At 46.2% G+C, this 16,687-nt stretch overlaps 1 protein-coding gene across 2 annotated transcripts in view; it reads right to left on the bottom strand.

Annotated features, from left to right (window-relative positions):
- The window catches only part of SLC34A2 (solute carrier family 34 member 2), a 49,068-nt gene that overhangs the window by 13,308 nt on the left and 19,073 nt on the right, over window positions 1–16,687 (bottom strand). For both annotated transcript variants that reach the window (XM_048509599.1, XM_048509597.1), the window contains 3 exons: window positions 14,807–14,950; window positions 14,039–14,150; window positions 1,566–1,761 (listed from right to left, as the gene is read on the bottom strand). In XM_048509599.1, the coding sequence (XP_048365556.1) occupies window positions 1,566–1,761; window positions 14,039–14,150; window positions 14,807–14,950 (452 nt within the window). The remainder of the gene's footprint in view (window positions 1–1,565; window positions 1,762–14,038; window positions 14,151–14,806; window positions 14,951–16,687) is intronic.

The following is a 16,687-nucleotide window of genomic DNA, read 5'->3' as shown; positions in this document are numbered from 1 at the left end:
CCCTTTGACACTATCCCATAGACAGTAATAGCTCACGTGAAGCAAATAAAATTATATCCAGTTCTTGGGATATTTGTCTCCATCTGTTGACACTGGGTGTCTTGGACTGAACCGGGACAATAGAATATGTCTTTTTGCACAAAGCAGACAGCGTACTCATTGCAGCCCATGGGACACCTGCAGGGTGTGGGACTAGGGATGTGCGTCTGGATATTTCCAGTCTTATAGTGTTTACCAGATATATTTGGCTGTACAGATGGTATGTGGAATTTTCTTATTGGTCTTAGAACAGTTCTGGAATATATTGATCTTCTAGATCAGGGGTAGGGAACCTGCGGCTCGAGAGCCGCATGTGGCTCTTCTGCCCTTGCACTGCGGCTCCACTCTAGCCGAAGCCGGCCGGGTTTCATCTCCTTGCCTCGTCCTGCAGGTAGTGCAGGGCGAAGCACCACTGCTCTGTGGCCGGCTGGGCAGTGCCGCTGCTGGCTTCCCTCTCCCCACCCCATTCAGAAATGGGCTGGTGTTTTTCCTCAAGGGCCGGGTAAGGTCAAGCCGCTGGTCTCTATCCTTGCCCTACCTGGTAGGCAGTAAGCTATCTTTATTTTAAATGTCAAAATTATTTTATGCTCCAAGTGTTTTCTTTTCCCGTGGAAAACGGGTCCAAATGGCTCTTTGAGTGTTAAAGGTTCCCTACCCCTGTTCTAGATTGTTTTGGCTTGGATTCTGAGCTTTCAAATTGATTCTGTTTGTCTTGCAACGTTGTGTTCTTCCTGCAAGTTGCATTGAATTCTCTGGTTTGACATTGGCTTGGATTCTCATTTGGCATTGGTTATGTTAGGCTTGCCACATTGTCCTGTGGTTCTGCATTGGTTCAGTTGGACTTGTTGGTTCTGTTTGCTTTGGGAGGCTTTTGGCCAGTGGTTTGTCTGCATGCTCTCGTGTCGGTCTATTCTTGGTCCTGGAGAAAGTCCAGATGTTTGCTCCCATATGAAATGCTGGAGGATGTCTATGGACACCTTGGTACCTCTTGGTCAAGTTCCCTTGAAACCTGGGGGTGATTTAGTGGATGGGCAATACTAGCCCCAATGCCATTCTAGAATCATTTGTGTATAAAAATGGTCCCTCCAGCCCCTTGGAAATATTCCCCAAAAGAAATAATGGAGATGAATAATATCAGAATATCCCAAAGGACCCAGGTCTGAATACAAAACCAGTATTTGGGACCCAAATAACTGAAAATACCAATATTTTTCAGATCCCTGAAATTCAGATCTGAAAAATACTAATATTTTCCAGGGTGGGCATTCCCATGAAGTACCTTTTTCTACACCGCACCACCATATAATTCTGTGTGCATGGATTCTTTGCATGCCTACAGCAGAAATTACAAATAATACTTAGAAACTGAGAGCTAGTCTGGAATGGAATAGTCTGGATTATTATTGTTGTTGTTGTTGTTGTTAATCATTAATAACAGTAAAACCAGGATTAAAACCAGGATTAAACCACTAATCCTCCCATGGTACTCATGTACTAATTTCTATTGTATTAAAACCAGCACCTACCTGGATGATAAGTTTTGTAAAAGGATCGGTGATGACTTTCAGTAGCTCAGGGGCACTTTCCCCACTTTCAAAATGAAAGGACTCAACGATGAGGTTGGTAAGACGATACAGGTAACCAGAGGCAACTTCAATGGGCAGCAGCACAAACACTGAGAGCCAGTTAAAGAAATCGTGAACTGTAGCCCCGGCAAAGGCCCTGTAGAAAAACCAAGACTAGTCAAAAGGGTAAAACTCCGAGACAAGGAGGCAAAGAGGTTTCAGTAAGTGAACAGATTACACTTCTTTTAATAAAAGGGGTCAAGTTCTAGCCGGAGCAGCCAGGTAGAGGCGGGGCTGGGCTGGGGCGGGGGGGCGGTCAGGGACACAAGGGAGCTGCTGTCCCTCTGGCAGTGTTACATCAAGTCGCTCTTGAAATGGCAAGAAAATCCATGGTAAAAAAAAAGAGTTTTCAGCCATTCTTGCAGCAGCAGTTGTAGATTTCCATCAGAAATGATATAACAAAGTGCTGGCACCAATTTTTTAATTCTTTTTCTTAGCTTTGCCGACAGAGCAGCAGTTGGGGTTTGCTGCCATGAGGTGACCCACCACAGCATAAGATCTGCCACAACCTCCTCAGCAAGGCCTTATTCATCTATTCATTCATTCATTCATTCATTCATTCATTCATTCATTCATTCACTCACTCACTCACTCACTCATTCATTCATTCATTCATTCATTCATTCATTCATTCATTTATTCATTCATTCATTCATTTATCAGATTTTTATACCGCCCTATCCTGACAGGGCTCGGGGCGGTGTACAACAGAAACTTCCCCACAAACAACCGAACCCAACCCCGATCCCCAACAGGTAAAACACAAATGGCTATACAAATAAATAAATAACCCACAGATAATAAATGTGCAGCTCCATTTGCTACAAGCTAAAATCCATTAAAACTACAATTAATACAGTAGAACATTAAAACAATAAAACAGCGTCCGGCAAATACCGAATTTAAACCCTCCCCAAGAGGAAAGAGCGGCGGGTCCCATTGATGGTAAGACAGGGTGGGATGGTAAGACATTGTAAATCTAACTTGTTCTAATTCTGAAGGGCTGGTGTACAGCAGGCCAAAGGGAGAAGGTCTTTAGCAAATGTTTTCAGAAAGAAAAAAGGCTCCACAAGGAGAGAACCCACCTGATTGGCTGAAAAGGTCCAGTAACGCTTGGCAAGAGCTAGGGGAGCCAGTGGCTCAGGGGAGTAACTGAGAGGGAGAGCTGAGTTCTGATAGGAGTCGGTCAGAGAGAGAGCAGTGAGCAGAGTCTGGGCAGAGAGGAGTCTGTCAGGCTCTGGAAGAAGAGGATTCTGTCTCAGCAGAGTTGGCTGGACAGAAGTCCAGTCCCCTGTCTAAGCGGTGTATGCTCTTGACAGAGAGAGGAGGCCCTGACTGGGTGCAGGATTGACGCGTTCCTTCAGGAGCTTGGCTGTTTTAAAAACTGCCCAGACCTATCTTAGTCTGCCTGTTCTGTGTGTGTATCACCAGAATCACCAGTTCAGAGAGAAGCCAGTCCAGAGGCAGCAGCCATATTAGGACTAGTGGGTAGGGAGGCCAAGGTGCCAGAATCTCCTGGGCTTGACCTCGTGGTTTGGGTGTGATCAGGGTATTGGAGCAGTGAGGAATAGTGTTCAAGTGCATAAGGGAATTTATTAGTTCAAAGCCAAATCTTCCTTAAGAGACACCTGCTGTGGCCGGTGCATACAACTCGAAGTAAGATCTTAAGACAAACTTATTCTGAAATCAACAAGCTGCTAAACCTCCAGAAGCTTCAATCTTGAGAAGCCTTTGTAGAAAAGCCAGCAAATAAAAGTTCCAACTTTGTCTCTATAAAACCCTCCAGTCTTATTATTTGTCTGTCAGTGTCTGTGTGTCTCCAAAGGGTGGTGTCTGGGGAAATCAGTATTGAGTGGGCTTAAGTATAGAGGGAAAATATATTATTATGGCAGCCATGAAAGTAGAACTTATATATATGAGAGCCTTTCGTTACATTTTCATGTAAGCCATGGATCCGAAAGTAATATCTAGATCCAGTAACAACACGAGGAAAGCCCATTCTTATTTTGTTTTATTTTATTTACTGATTTCAGGGAGGAGGCAGTCAATTTCACCTCACAATAATGGCACCCACACCTTAAGACACAGGAAGAAGCTGGTGAGGGGAAAGTCACAGCAGATGATATTGAAGCATCGGAAGGAATTGGTCAGGAATTAGAGATTTGAAACCTAAACTGGCCAGTAGTATAGATGCTGGGATTGAGAAAGCTAAGATGGCTTCTGGAGATGAAAAGCAAATTAGAGGCTAGGGAGGATGGCTCTAAAATGAAATAATTTAAAGGTAGAAGTTGAAATAGTTTAAACTTCACGGGCTGAAAGGGCCAGAAAAGAAAGAGCCGCCAAATGTGAAGTGGAATCATGGAGGCAAACATGAGCCAATGAAGGACATGTTTGATTTGAGAGTGAGGGAAATGAAGCTCAGAGCAGAGCTGCCCATCCCCACACTGTTGTGGAATTTCCTCATCAGATGAGAAATGGAAACAGTTCCAGGGTTACAGCACGCCAGATAAACCGAGGGAAATCTTTTCCCAAATGCTGATGGGAAACCCCCAGAATGGCACCCAGAAGATGCAGTTGGAAGTGATAACGCCACCCCTGCAAGGTGCCTTGGCCAACATTTAGAAGTCCAGGAGGCGCAGAAAACTCTTAACGCCTGGACTTGTGAACCAGGCTGAGTCTGCAGCAGACCCAGAGTTGCAGATGGACAGTGTTCATGCTAACTGGTGCTAAGTAGCATTCAGAGGTGATGAGTTCCTGAAAGAACGGAAGGAGACAGCTGAGCTTTACGACCCAAAAGCTATCAAGATGGTTCCAGTTCAGTGCCAGGCAGTTCCAGAGGTGAGGCTAAGCCAGTTGCCAACGCTTCTCCGACGCGCCCAGCAGTGTGCAGCTGAAACGACCGCTCCTGGAGCAGTACCCAGGAGATCAGCGAGACGGACCCTGTGAGGGAAAAGGAGGCGGTTGCCAACGCCTCCCAACGCGCTCCAGCTGCATGCAGCTGAACAAACGCTCCTGGGCGGAGCTGCACCGGGAAGTTCAAGACGCATTCCTGTGGGAGGGAAAAGGAGGCTAAGACACTGCCACGTCTGCCTAACCAACGCTAAGTGCTGGCATGGGAGGTTCCAGTTCCTGAGATCGGATCCAGAACCAGCAAGAGCCGGGACAGTGCTGTGCAGACTTGCGCGGACAGTGCAGGCGGTCTGCGTTCATCAAATGAACTGGAAAGCAGCAGCAGCCGCACCTCAACAGAGCCGCCTAGCAGCCAACGGCGAGGGGACTGTTGTGAAAGCCCAACATTGCAGCTGCCCCAGCAGAAGACCGAAGAAGTTTTGAATACCAGACCTGAAATTTGAGGGACCGGGGAGGTCAATCTGGTAGTAAAATGAAAGGGTCTGATATGCATTATTTGATAAGTGTGTGTTCTGGTGAGGTACTGTAAGAACGTGCTTATGATAAAATGACAAAGCCTTTACTCACAAAAAGAGGCAAGTGGTAAGAAAGCCAGAGGGCGAAAACCTCAAGCTTTGACGGCAGAAAGGGGTGTTTTAGAAGGAAATTTACCTTGCCTAATGTGGTGACAATTCATCCAAATTCACCATCAAGACCAAAGGGCAACTTAATCCCTTCCACAAGAGTGAGCATGAATGTCCAGCTAGGGATTTGATAACCACTATGAGGAAGCCTTACTGAGGGAAAAGGGAAAATTTACCCTGTGCTTATAACTAAATTGTGCAAAGACATTATCTGAATAAGAAACAGGTAAACAGAGAAATGTAATAGTAAATAAAGTACTGAGTTTAAAATGCTTTGTTGAAATATAATGTATTGGTTGAAATGTTATTGAAGTATAATATAGATTTATGGTAAGTTTAACCTGGTAAGAATAAGCTTATGGTAAGTGAACTTTTAAGGTAAAAACTGGAATGCATGTGAAAAATGAAATTTTATGAAAAACTGTTTAGTTTTGGTTAACGTGTAAAGTTTTATTTATTAATATTGTTGCAACGAGGTTTGGTGTCCTAGTCCCAATGTTTTAGGGAAAGGGACATATGTAACTAACTTTGCCCCACTCCCCTGAAGGGCTGGTGTACAGCAGGCCAAAGGGAGAAGGCTCAGCAACAGCCAGAAAAGAAAAAAAGGCTCCACAAGGAGAGAACCGACCCTGATTGGCTGAAAAGGTCCAGTAAACGTTTGGCAAGAGCTAGGGAGCCAGTGGGCTTAGGAGCACTGGAGAGGAGAGTTGAGTTCTTATAGAGTCGGTCGGAGAGCAGAGCAGAGTCTGGGCAGAGAGGAGTCTGTCATTTGGAAGAAGAGGATTCTGGTCTCAGCAGAGTTGGCTGACAGAGTCCAGTCCCTGTCTAAGCGGGTGTATGTTTGACAGAGAGAGTGAGGCCCTGACTGGTGCAGATTGACGCCCTTCAGGAGCTTGATGGTTTTAAAACTGCCCAGACCTATCTAGTCTGGCTCTGTCTCTGTGTGTATCACTCAGAATCACCAGTCTGGGAGAAGCCAGTCCAGAGGCAGGAAGCCATATTAGGACTAGGTGGGAGAGAGGAGGCCAAGTGTGCCAGAATCTGGCTTGGACTGTGTGTTTGGGGTGTACCAGTGGGTATTGGAGCAGTGAGGAATAGTGTCTGGCATAAGGGAATTTATTAGTTCAAAGCTAAATCTTCTCTAAGAGACACCTATGTGTCGGTAAAAGTATAAGGAATCTGAAGTAACATCTAAGACAAACTTATTCTGAAATCAACAAGTGCTAAACTCCTCTCCAGCTTACCTGAGAAGCTCTTGTGAAAGCTTTTAAGCAAATAAAAGTTCCAACTTTGTTCTATAAAAAACCCTCCTAGTCTTGGCTTATTTTATTCAATAAGTGTCTGTGTGTTCCCCCGCAGTTAGGTGGTGTCTGGGGGAAATCAGTATTGAGTGGGCTATATAGAGGGAAAATATATTATTGGTGGCAGCGCAGAAAGTAGAACTTATATATATGAGTGCCCTTACGTTACAACATTAAAAACAGTTGTAGAGAGAGTCCCATCTTCCTTGAGCTCAGAATTATTATAATACACTTTTCTAATTTAGCTTCATCACAATTTTTTATTTTTAACAGTTGTCCAGGAGAAAGATAATAAATTTCTTCAGGTTACTTATGTACAGATAACTTTCAACTCTGGATGAGACAAACTTTCATATCTTCATTACAACTAGAGCAGGGATCTGCAACTTGCGGCTCTCCAGATGCTCATGGACTACAATTCCCATCAGCCCCAATTGGCCATGGTGGCAGGGGCTGATGGGAATTGTAGTCCATGAACATTTGGAGAGCCGCAGGTTGCAGACTCCTGATGTAGGTGATGCTGATTGTCAGCCCCAAACCTGCCCCCGTATACCTCACACCGGATGAACCTGACAACCTTAATCATCAGAGAACCGGCTAATGTACACATGCTCTCAGTGCCAAAGAAGTTCAAGACTGGAAAGGGCATGCTAGTGCTCAGGGTTTATATTTGCTCCAGAAAGTGGGACAGGAACAAAATAATAATAGGTTGTGGTGGGTTTTCCAGGCTGTGTGGCCATGGTCTGGTGGATCTTGTTCCACCAGACCACGGCCACACAGCCCGGAAAACCCACCACAACCAGTTGAATCTGGCTGTGAAAGCCTTCAAAAATAATAATAATACAGCAATCTCTGACAGAGCACTGGCTTGTGGGATGAAACACTGAGGACCCCTGAGGACCCCTATAAGCACAATCCTCTTTAGGTTGTAAGATCAATGCCAGCTAATCAACTATTTTGTCTCGCCTTTTTCTCTCTATTCCGACATCTCTCCTTCCACTGCCTATGTTAATGCTTTATGAAACTGAAGCAGAAAGCACTAGCGAGATTATCCAGAGGATATCCGGGGGATTAACAAACTAGTCTCATTATTTCCTGTCACTGTTAATGTTTCTGTTAAGGCTAGTTCTGAGGCCAGATTTGTGGACGACCCTACTCTTCACTACAGAATAATGTTAAAGTTTATTCTTAAAAAGTCAAACTGGCTATCTAAACATAAGAAACTTGGGCATCAAGGAAACAAATATTCCCACTGGTTAATGTAGCACAGTGATGGCGAACCTATGGCACGGGTGCCAGAGGTGGCACTCGGAGCCCTCTCTGTGGGCACTCGCACACAGAGTTCGTCATGTGGGGGGGCAGAAAATCACGCCCCCCCCCCCACACACATACACATCTAGGCTGGCCTGGGCCACTGAACACAATGTGCGTGCACCGTGGTGAGCAGGGAGGACTTGGCTGGCGGGCCCAGTGCCTGTGCTCGGGTGGCTGCTGCCTGGGGAGTGGGGGGCAGAGGAGGCAGAAATGCTAGAGAGGCACAGAGCAGTGCGCGTGAGACTTGCTGGAGGCTAGAGCAGGCTGGCCCCTGCTCGAGCGGGTGGGACACAGGAAGAGGGAGCCAACTGGTTTTTTCTAAACTAAAACCTCAGCATTCAGGTTAAATTGCCGGGTTGGCACTTCGCGATAAATAAGTGGGGTTTGGGTTGCAATTTGGGCACTCGGTCTCAAAAAGGTTCGCCATCACATGATGACCAGGCCCAAGGGCAGGAATCATTAGAACTGCTGAATTTTGTGCATCCTTCAAGAAGAACGTCCTGAATTTTGTGCATCCTTCAAGAAGAATACCAGATTGTATTTTCCAGCGAAGAGATAAATACTGAGGCATTAAAAACAAACGCCAGTATGGTTTGGGGGTAGATATTTGTCCAGGGAGTGCAAGTTAGATAGTCCTAACCAGCCATTAATTATTAGGCAAGCTAATAATTATTAGGAAAGCTAATAATGCTCTCCAATAAAATGATCTATGATTCATGAGAAGGACTGTACAAAGTGTTGTGAAAGACAGGAAACGTCTTTATGATGCAAATCTTCCAGTCCCACATCACACCACAACAAAGTGCATAGAAGCAGGGAACTTGAACAACATATTGCTCCACAAATGAGGACAATACAGTTAATTCAGGTCAACCACAAATAATCCAGGTCAACCTCAAGCAATTCAGGTCAGCCAGAGTTCAGTCATCTCAGTATGTTTTACTGGGACGTTTCTCATTTGGACACTCCTCCATTGAAGCTACTGTGCAAGTGGTATTGGATGTACCTGGGGCGGAAGAGTGCTTCACCTGACAGGTAAAACACCCTCAGATCTTACCCTCTTCATTACAACATTGCACTCAGTTTTCTGATAGAATCTACCAAAGGAAGCTGACACGGCTTGCTAATAAGATGGATGCCATTTTTTATCCTGATGCTATTTAGGGAAGAACATCAATGCTCAAGTATTCAGAGTAGGAGCTTCTTCAGCTGAGACCTTTCGTGAGAATTACAAGTTGAGTCCAAACTTTTCCTGGCTCAGCTCACCAGCAAAAAGCCTCACATCTCTCAGAAATGCAAAACTGAATTTCTGAGGGGTCTTGATGCCCCCAGTGCTGGCCCGGGAGGGAAAGTGCCATGGTATAGCCCAGGGGTCTTTAACACTCAAAGAGCCATTTAGACCCGTTCTCCACGGAAAAGAAAACACTTGGAGCCGCAAATACTTTTTGACATTTAAAATGAAGATAACACTGTATATATTGGGTTTTTTTACCTTTTTACTCTGCTCATTCTCAAAAGTGCATGGATGCACCGGCAAGGATGGGGCCGGCGGCTCAGCCTGGCTGGCCACCGGAAAACCACCCACCCCGCACCAATGGGGCGGGAGAAAGGCAAGGCCCATGGCGCGGCCTAGCTGGCTTCGGGCAATGGATGCGCCCGCCCTGCTCCCTGCAGGGCGGGCAAGGATGGGGCCGGCAGCTCAGCCTGGCTGGCTGCTGGGAAAACACCCGCCCCGCTCCAACAGGGCAGGAGAAAGGCAAAGCCCGCGGCGCAGCCTAGCCGGCCGTGGGCAATGGATGCACCCGCCCTGCTGCCTGCAGGGTGGGCGAGGATGGGGCCAGCGGCTCGGCTCGTGGAGCCGCAGTGCAAAGGCAGAAGAGCTGCATGCGGCTCTCGAGCCGTGGGTTCCCGACCTCTGGTATAGCCCATCTGGAGTGCCATAGGTTCGCCACCACGGAGCTAGGAGGTGGTAGGCTAGCTTCCATAGTTATGCTAGATGGCCACAAAATCCTGCAGAATATAATGGGGAAAAATACTAGGCCCTGAACCCACACAGACTGGGGAAGATGGGGGTGGAGGCAAGGCATAAAATAACTAAAGTCACGAGTAGCTGCAAGGATCAGCAACGTTTCTGGTTATCACAATCACCCACACAAAGTCTCCCACCTCCACATGAGGACATGAGGACACCTTGGGAGGTGGCTCTGATAAGGGAATAAGAATGAAATCTCCTGCTTGCATCACCTTTCTTTTTCAGCACTGACTTCTATCTAGGGTGACCAACTCCAGGTTAGGAAAACTCGTGGAGATTTGAGGATAGAACCAGAGGTGGGATCCAGCAGGTTCTCACCAGTTCCCGAGAGTGGGTTACTAATTATTTGTGTGTGCCGAGAGGGGGTTACTCATCGGGTCTGCTTTTCCGTTAGAAATTCCATTAGGTCCAAAAATCAGAAAGTCCTGTTGTTTCCTATGTGGCTGGTTAGCGAAGGTAGAAAACGGGATAATTCTCCCTGTTGGGCTGTTTTAAAAAAATATTTAAGAAATATGGTAAAGTTCCTTGTTTAAGGAAAGTATCTTTCTTTTGATTTCTAGAAACAAAATTAAGTATTTGAAAGTATTAAGTATTCGACAGGCAGTCAATTCGAGGAGAAGTAGTTGTTTCTGTTGGCAGTAGACGATAGGACTTGCGATAATGAGTTTAAATTATGAACAAAAAGATACCAGCTGGAAATTAGGAACTTTTTTTTTACAGTAAGAGGTTTTTTTTACAGTAACAGAGAAATTATTAATGCCCTGCCCCTGGAATGCCCGGCCACGTCCCTGTCGTGCCCCGCCCAGCCCCATTGGTGCTATGCCACTGTTTGAATCCCACCACCATGGGAACCTGTTACTAAAATTTTTGGATCCCACCACTGGATAGAACTCAGGAACGGGAGAGGAGGGGCCACAGGAAAGTACAATGCTACAGAGGCCACCTTCCAAAGCAGCCATTTTCTCTAGAGAAACTGATCTCTATAGTCTGGATATCAATTTACTTATTTATTTATTGGATTTTATAGACCGCCTTATCCCCGAAGGGCTCTAGCAACTGCACTTGTGGGAGATCTCAATGCCCTACCTGGAGCTTGGCGACCCTGCTTCTACCTTTGTAACACTCTTCATGACCTAAACAGGTGTGTGGGGGGTTTCTACATTGTTCAGTACTCCTAGTCCTACATCCTCTGCTATTGGATGTGTTGTGCTACCTGATGGGCAGCCCCTTCTAAAGCCCTTGGCAGTGGAACGTGGCACCACGGCAGGACGGCCCCTCCCATATCTCCAGGAGGGCTTTCCAGCAGCGCAGGGAGCAAAAAATGCACATACCCCCCCAGAAAGCCCCCCATAGCACTTACAGTCCAAGGGTCAGAGTACCACATTCCTGGCCCTAAACGCCAGGTGAGAGTTGATTAATGTCCCCCCTGCCGACACTGCCGTCAAATGGACACTTGGTGCGTGCCCCAGGGAGGGCAAACTTGCCGGTGCAAGGCTGCACCACTCCCTCAAGCCCTTTTGCCCCCCCCCCACCAGATGGGGCGGTTAGTTGGGGGCTTTACATTTTGTAATCTGCCATGGGGCTCAGCAAGAAAAGTGGGCTATCGTTTAATTAATGTACATTAATTCCACCGGTACCTCCAGGAACAGAGTTCCTATAGAGCAGGGGTGTCAAACTCGCGGCCCTCCAGATGTTCATGAACTACAATTCCCATCAGTCCCTCCCAACATGAGCATTGGCTATACTGGCAAGGGCTGATGGGAATTGTAGTTCATGAACATCTGGAGGGCCGCGAGTTTGACGCATGTGCTATAGAGCTAGGCTGAAAGGGAGGTGAAATAGGCTGAAAGGGCCGGCTAGCTTCAGAGACTGGCTAGTTCTATGACCCAGGAAAACTATGTTAGGGAACAATATAAACTATTATTAAGGATTAAAGACTATAATTCTGAAGTCATGTAAACATCCTATGAATTCCACTACTGTATGCCTGTGGTTGTGCCATCCGCATGGATAAAGAACAAAGCCAGGAGATCGCTGGAAACCAAAGTTCAAGCAATTATTTTGAATGACTAAGCTGGACATGCTCCTGTACTGTACCAGTGGTTTCAGTGGGAAGGGCCAGGTTGCTTCATTTTCAGAATAAGGGAGGCTGACGAACAAAAAGTAGCCTCAGGATTGTAAAGAAGTCTCTGTGACACAGCTAGTAATATTCATTTGTAATACTGGAAAAAAAACCAGTTATGAGAATTGTGGCCCATTATGCGTGGAACACTTACTTCGAGGCTCTTCATTGCACAGTGGGCTTGCAGTAGAGTCTCCTCATGGTTCCCTTTTTACACACAAGTAGGCACTCACTCCTAGCCTCACAGCTTTACTGCAGAGAACCCTTAGTTCCCGGTCAACTATTTCTTAAAGGCCCAGATCTCGTTACACTCGGTAGTCAAGGTTGCTGACTTAGCCCTTAAAACTGAAGTTATATTGATATTCTAAGCCCTTTCCAAAAATAATCCTCCCCACTCCACAAAATGAAAGAGGCAAAACAATTCCCTGGACTACAAACTGCTGAAGAAGAGGGCCATGTCTTACAGCTGATATTCTGTTCCACCCCACCCACATATCCCCACTATACACACACTTTCTGCTGCTGCTGCTCCTGCCACAACAGGAGGGAGTGGCTTGTTATTTTAAAGTACTCTCTGTTGGTGTTATATCGATATCTCAATATATCACTATGAGAATGCAGAGGTCGGCGTGTTTTGGCTAAGCTCACGTGAGTTAGCTTCTTTTCTGTGGCTTGCAGGAGCCAGCAACATGTAACGGGAGGAGGGGAAAGGGGGAAGGAATGGATGGCAGTGTAAATGAGTGGGAAGGCAGGCCATGGGCAGAGGGAAAATGTCTGGGGCAAAGCTTTGTTCACTGGCAAATCTTTTCTGGTGGTGAAACAAATTAAAATCGTGCTATAAGTGGTCTCGCTTGCCGTGGAGAGAATGAAAAGTGAAAGCAAGGGCTTGAGGGAATAGGTCTGTGCAAGAAACCTTGCTGCAATAGAAATTCACCCCCACCATGTAGCAGACACCATGTGCATAATCTGCCCATATGTGTGTATAAAGTGCTGTCATGTTGCAGCAGATTTATAGTGACCTCTTGTGGGGTTTTCAAGGTTAGTGATTGAGCAGAGGTGCTTTGCCATTGCCTCCCTCTATCTTAAAGCTCTTCCTTCCAAGTACTGACCTAGCTTAGCTTCCAACATCTGACAAGTTCTGGCTATACTATGCCATTCCACTTCCACCCAGAAAATCACATTGATATATTTCAGAACTGACCCTTGTATAGACCAATGCCATTATTATACCTGCATTACTTATTTCTGTGGACATATGGAGTGTTAGCATTTTTAGAAAACAGTGATTTTGCAGACCGTTGGGCCTTTGTGCATTGATGCATTACACCCTTGTATATAAAGATGTCTGTGAATGACCACAAGACGCGGTTGCTGCTCAGGGTGGGGAGAAGTTAAACCAGTAAGGGCGGAAGGGGAAGGGGGCTAGGGAGCTATGCCTTCCCCTTGGGAACGGCAACAGCAGCAAGAGGCGACCACCCCTGCCGAACTGGGCTGGAGGGGAACATCTCTTGCCAGGAGCGTCTGCCCGGCAGTGCCCTGCAAATAGAACGAAGCTCGGAACGGGGCGCCCGCCCTGCAGAGCTTTAGCACATTACCCGCATGACCAGATCCAGACCCCTCCACACATTTCTGCTCAATAAAATAGCTATGGCCAATTTATTACCCCAGCAATGGAGTAGTGTGTATTATTGGTAAAGGGCTTCACACAAAAGAGATCCACCCTCGGACAGCAACTATTCTTACAAAGAATTAAGAACATAAGAACATAAGAACAAGCCAGCTGGATCAGACCAGAGTCCATCTAGTCCAGCTCTCTGCTACTCGCAGTGGCCCACCAGGTGCCTTTGGGAGCTCACATGTAGGATGTGAAAGCAAGGGCCTTCTGCGGCTGTTGCTCCCGAGCACCTGGTCTGTTAAGGCATTTGCAATCTCAGATCAAAGAGGATCAAGATTGGTTGATACAAACTTCTTTGTGACATTGGTGCTCTTTTCTTTTCTTCGTGTCCTATTATTCCTGCCAGTCTTTTTTTTTCTTTTGCCCTCTTAGCCATTTCAGACTAAAGCATCCGTACCTTCTGAATTCGTTCCTATCTCCAGCTTGCATGAGTGCCACGATAGTGTTTGTGATTGACGTTCCAATATTGGCTCCCATAATGATTGGAATTGCAAGTTGAACGCTCAATACTGCAAAAGAAGAAGCAGTTACAGGAGTTGGGAAGATGGAGAATGTTAGAAATCATACTCCGAATTGTTGTCATTCTATCCCTGGGATTGGGATTTAGCCCAGTGTGGACTCAGAAACAAAAAATGGACTAGGAACAAGCAAGGCTGAGTGACCCACAGAAATATGAACCAGGGCACATGGGGTCATGTAACTCAGTCGTGGCCAGCAATGGGTGTTAGCTCGCCACCCGCAGAAGCACCGATCAGCTAAGATCAGCGGCCCCCTACTGCATCGCAAAGCTATGGGACCTTAATTCTAGTTGCTCCTTCCCATCCCCCCAGGAACCTGTAAATCAAATGGGCAGCCCATTCTTGGATTTAGCATGCAAGTAACTTACTTCAGGAACATGTTTTAAAATTCTACCAAATTTCATTTTTCTTGGCACTGTGTTGGAGCACGCCAAATTGGGAAAGGATTCCTCGTTTCTATGCCAATGTTATTAATATTCCTCATATTGACTCTAGAGTTATGGCATAATTAGTTTCCAATATTTTGCTCCCCTAATTTATCCTCGACTCTTTCCGACACATAGTCAAGGTGCTTTCCCAGTATCCCAAGTTTTTGTGTGCTCACAGTGACTTGTACGACCCCTAAATCCCACGTAGGACTAACTTACGGGAAGAGGCCACCATACTGACTATGATGGATGTGGAGGTGCTGGAACTCTGGACCATTACTGTGACCAGGACACCAATCACAAGGCCGGCAACAGGGTTGGACAACACAGAACCATCTTTGAAGATGTCTCCTGCAGCTTTACCTATGAAAAGAGAATGCTTCCATAAATACAAGGCAATAATATCAATACGAGCCCATTCCAAATTTCCCATGCCACTCTTTTCAGATGCAACTGTTATGTGTACTAGAAGCCACTGTGGTGTAGTGATTAAGGGCAATGGACTCCAACCTGGAGAACTGTGTTTGATTCCCCACTTCTCCACATGACAGGCAGACTCTTATTTGGTTAACTGGGTTTGTTTCCCTGCTCCTACACCCTGGGTGATCTTGGGCCAGTCACAGTTCTCTGCAAACTCTCTCAGCCCCACCCACCTCACAAGGTGTTTGTGGTGGGGAGAAGGGAAGGAGTTTCTAAGCCACTTTGAGACTTGCAGTTGAGGAAAAGTGTGGTATGAATCCAAAACTCTTCTCCTTCTTCTTCTATATGCAAACACCATGGTGTGTGAGCAGGACTGACGTACTTATTCACCAGCTTTGGTGTGCTTGAACTTACCACGGCATTCGTTTAATGCAGGAGTTCCCAACATGGCACTTGTGGGCACCCCTGGGGCCCACCAGCACCTTGTCTGGCTCCTACCAAGTGTTTCCTGTAAGTGTGAATGGCCAGGTGGACTTTTAGGATTCAGCTAAGAGGTGGTAAAGTCAACCAATCAGCACGGCTTCTGATTGGCCATTGGTGATTTGATTGGCTGTGTGAATTTTTTTTAAAAAAAATGTTGCTTTGGCCACACCTGGCACCGCAACGCCAGGATCTTCCATGTGTCTGAAGGTAAGATGGCATTTTGCGGCTGATTCTAAATCCTGCGGCAGCCATTTTGTGGTGGCCATTTTGTGATTGGACTCGCACCCCATGTTAGGATTTCAAAGGTGTCCGCAGCATCAAAAAGGTTGGGGACCCCTGGCTGAATGGCATCTCCGGGGGAGGCTGGTATATAAATAAATAAATAAATAGATGACAGACAGACAGACAGACAGACAGACAGGTAGGTAGATAGGTAGAGAGAGAGAGAGAGAGAGAGAGAGAGAGGGAGGGAGGGAGGGAGGGAGGGAGAGAGAGAGAGAGAGAGAGAGAGAGAGAGAGAGAGAGAGAGAGAGAGAGAAAACTGTGATAATCTCCTGTATGCAGCCCTTGAGTTCCTTGGATGAAAGGCAAGATGTGCAACTGATAAATACATAGAATATGTGTTTGGAAACTAGGGCTACAGATAAAACAACCATGTGCTCACTCATCACAAGGAAAATGCTTTCAGTGGGACTGGACCGTCACAGAGAGTGGGGCTTTTTGCGGATACCTGCAAATCATACCTTTTAGACATGCAAAGGATTCAGCGAAGAGGTGATAAAGTCAACCCTTTTCACCCCTTGTTAATGTTTCTCCATTGCAAGGTTAAAAAATAATAGCTCGGCGAGAATGAATAACTTTGGGGAGACAGCAGAAAGCCCCAACGTAGCTCCGCGGACTTGAACAGTTTCTTTTGCATAACAGAAACCGGGATCTTGACCTTTTTTTGACTTGCTTGGCATGAAAACAATGAGTGTTCAAAGAGAAGTGTTTATATAGTGGACATCCTGAATCAATCTGTCTATCAAATCTCTTTATTGAAACGGTTTCCTTCTAAAAAAAAAAGTTCCATCCGCCGCAAAGAACTTGCAAATAACATGGCAGGCTCTTTCTTCCGTGTTCCTGGCTGTCCCCTCTCTCTGGTGGCCATTTCTGACTCCAGGAAAACTTATTCCAGATGATAGCGGAGCCAGAAGT

This window comes from Sphaerodactylus townsendi, linkage group LG10 (genome assembly GCF_021028975.2).
Source record: "Sphaerodactylus townsendi isolate TG3544 linkage group LG10, MPM_Stown_v2.3, whole genome shotgun sequence".
NCBI lineage: Eukaryota > Metazoa > Chordata > Lepidosauria > Squamata > Sphaerodactylidae > Sphaerodactylus > Sphaerodactylus townsendi.
The sequence above is the reverse complement of the archived record's forward strand: the minus strand, read 5'-3'. Positions and strand labels throughout refer to the sequence as shown.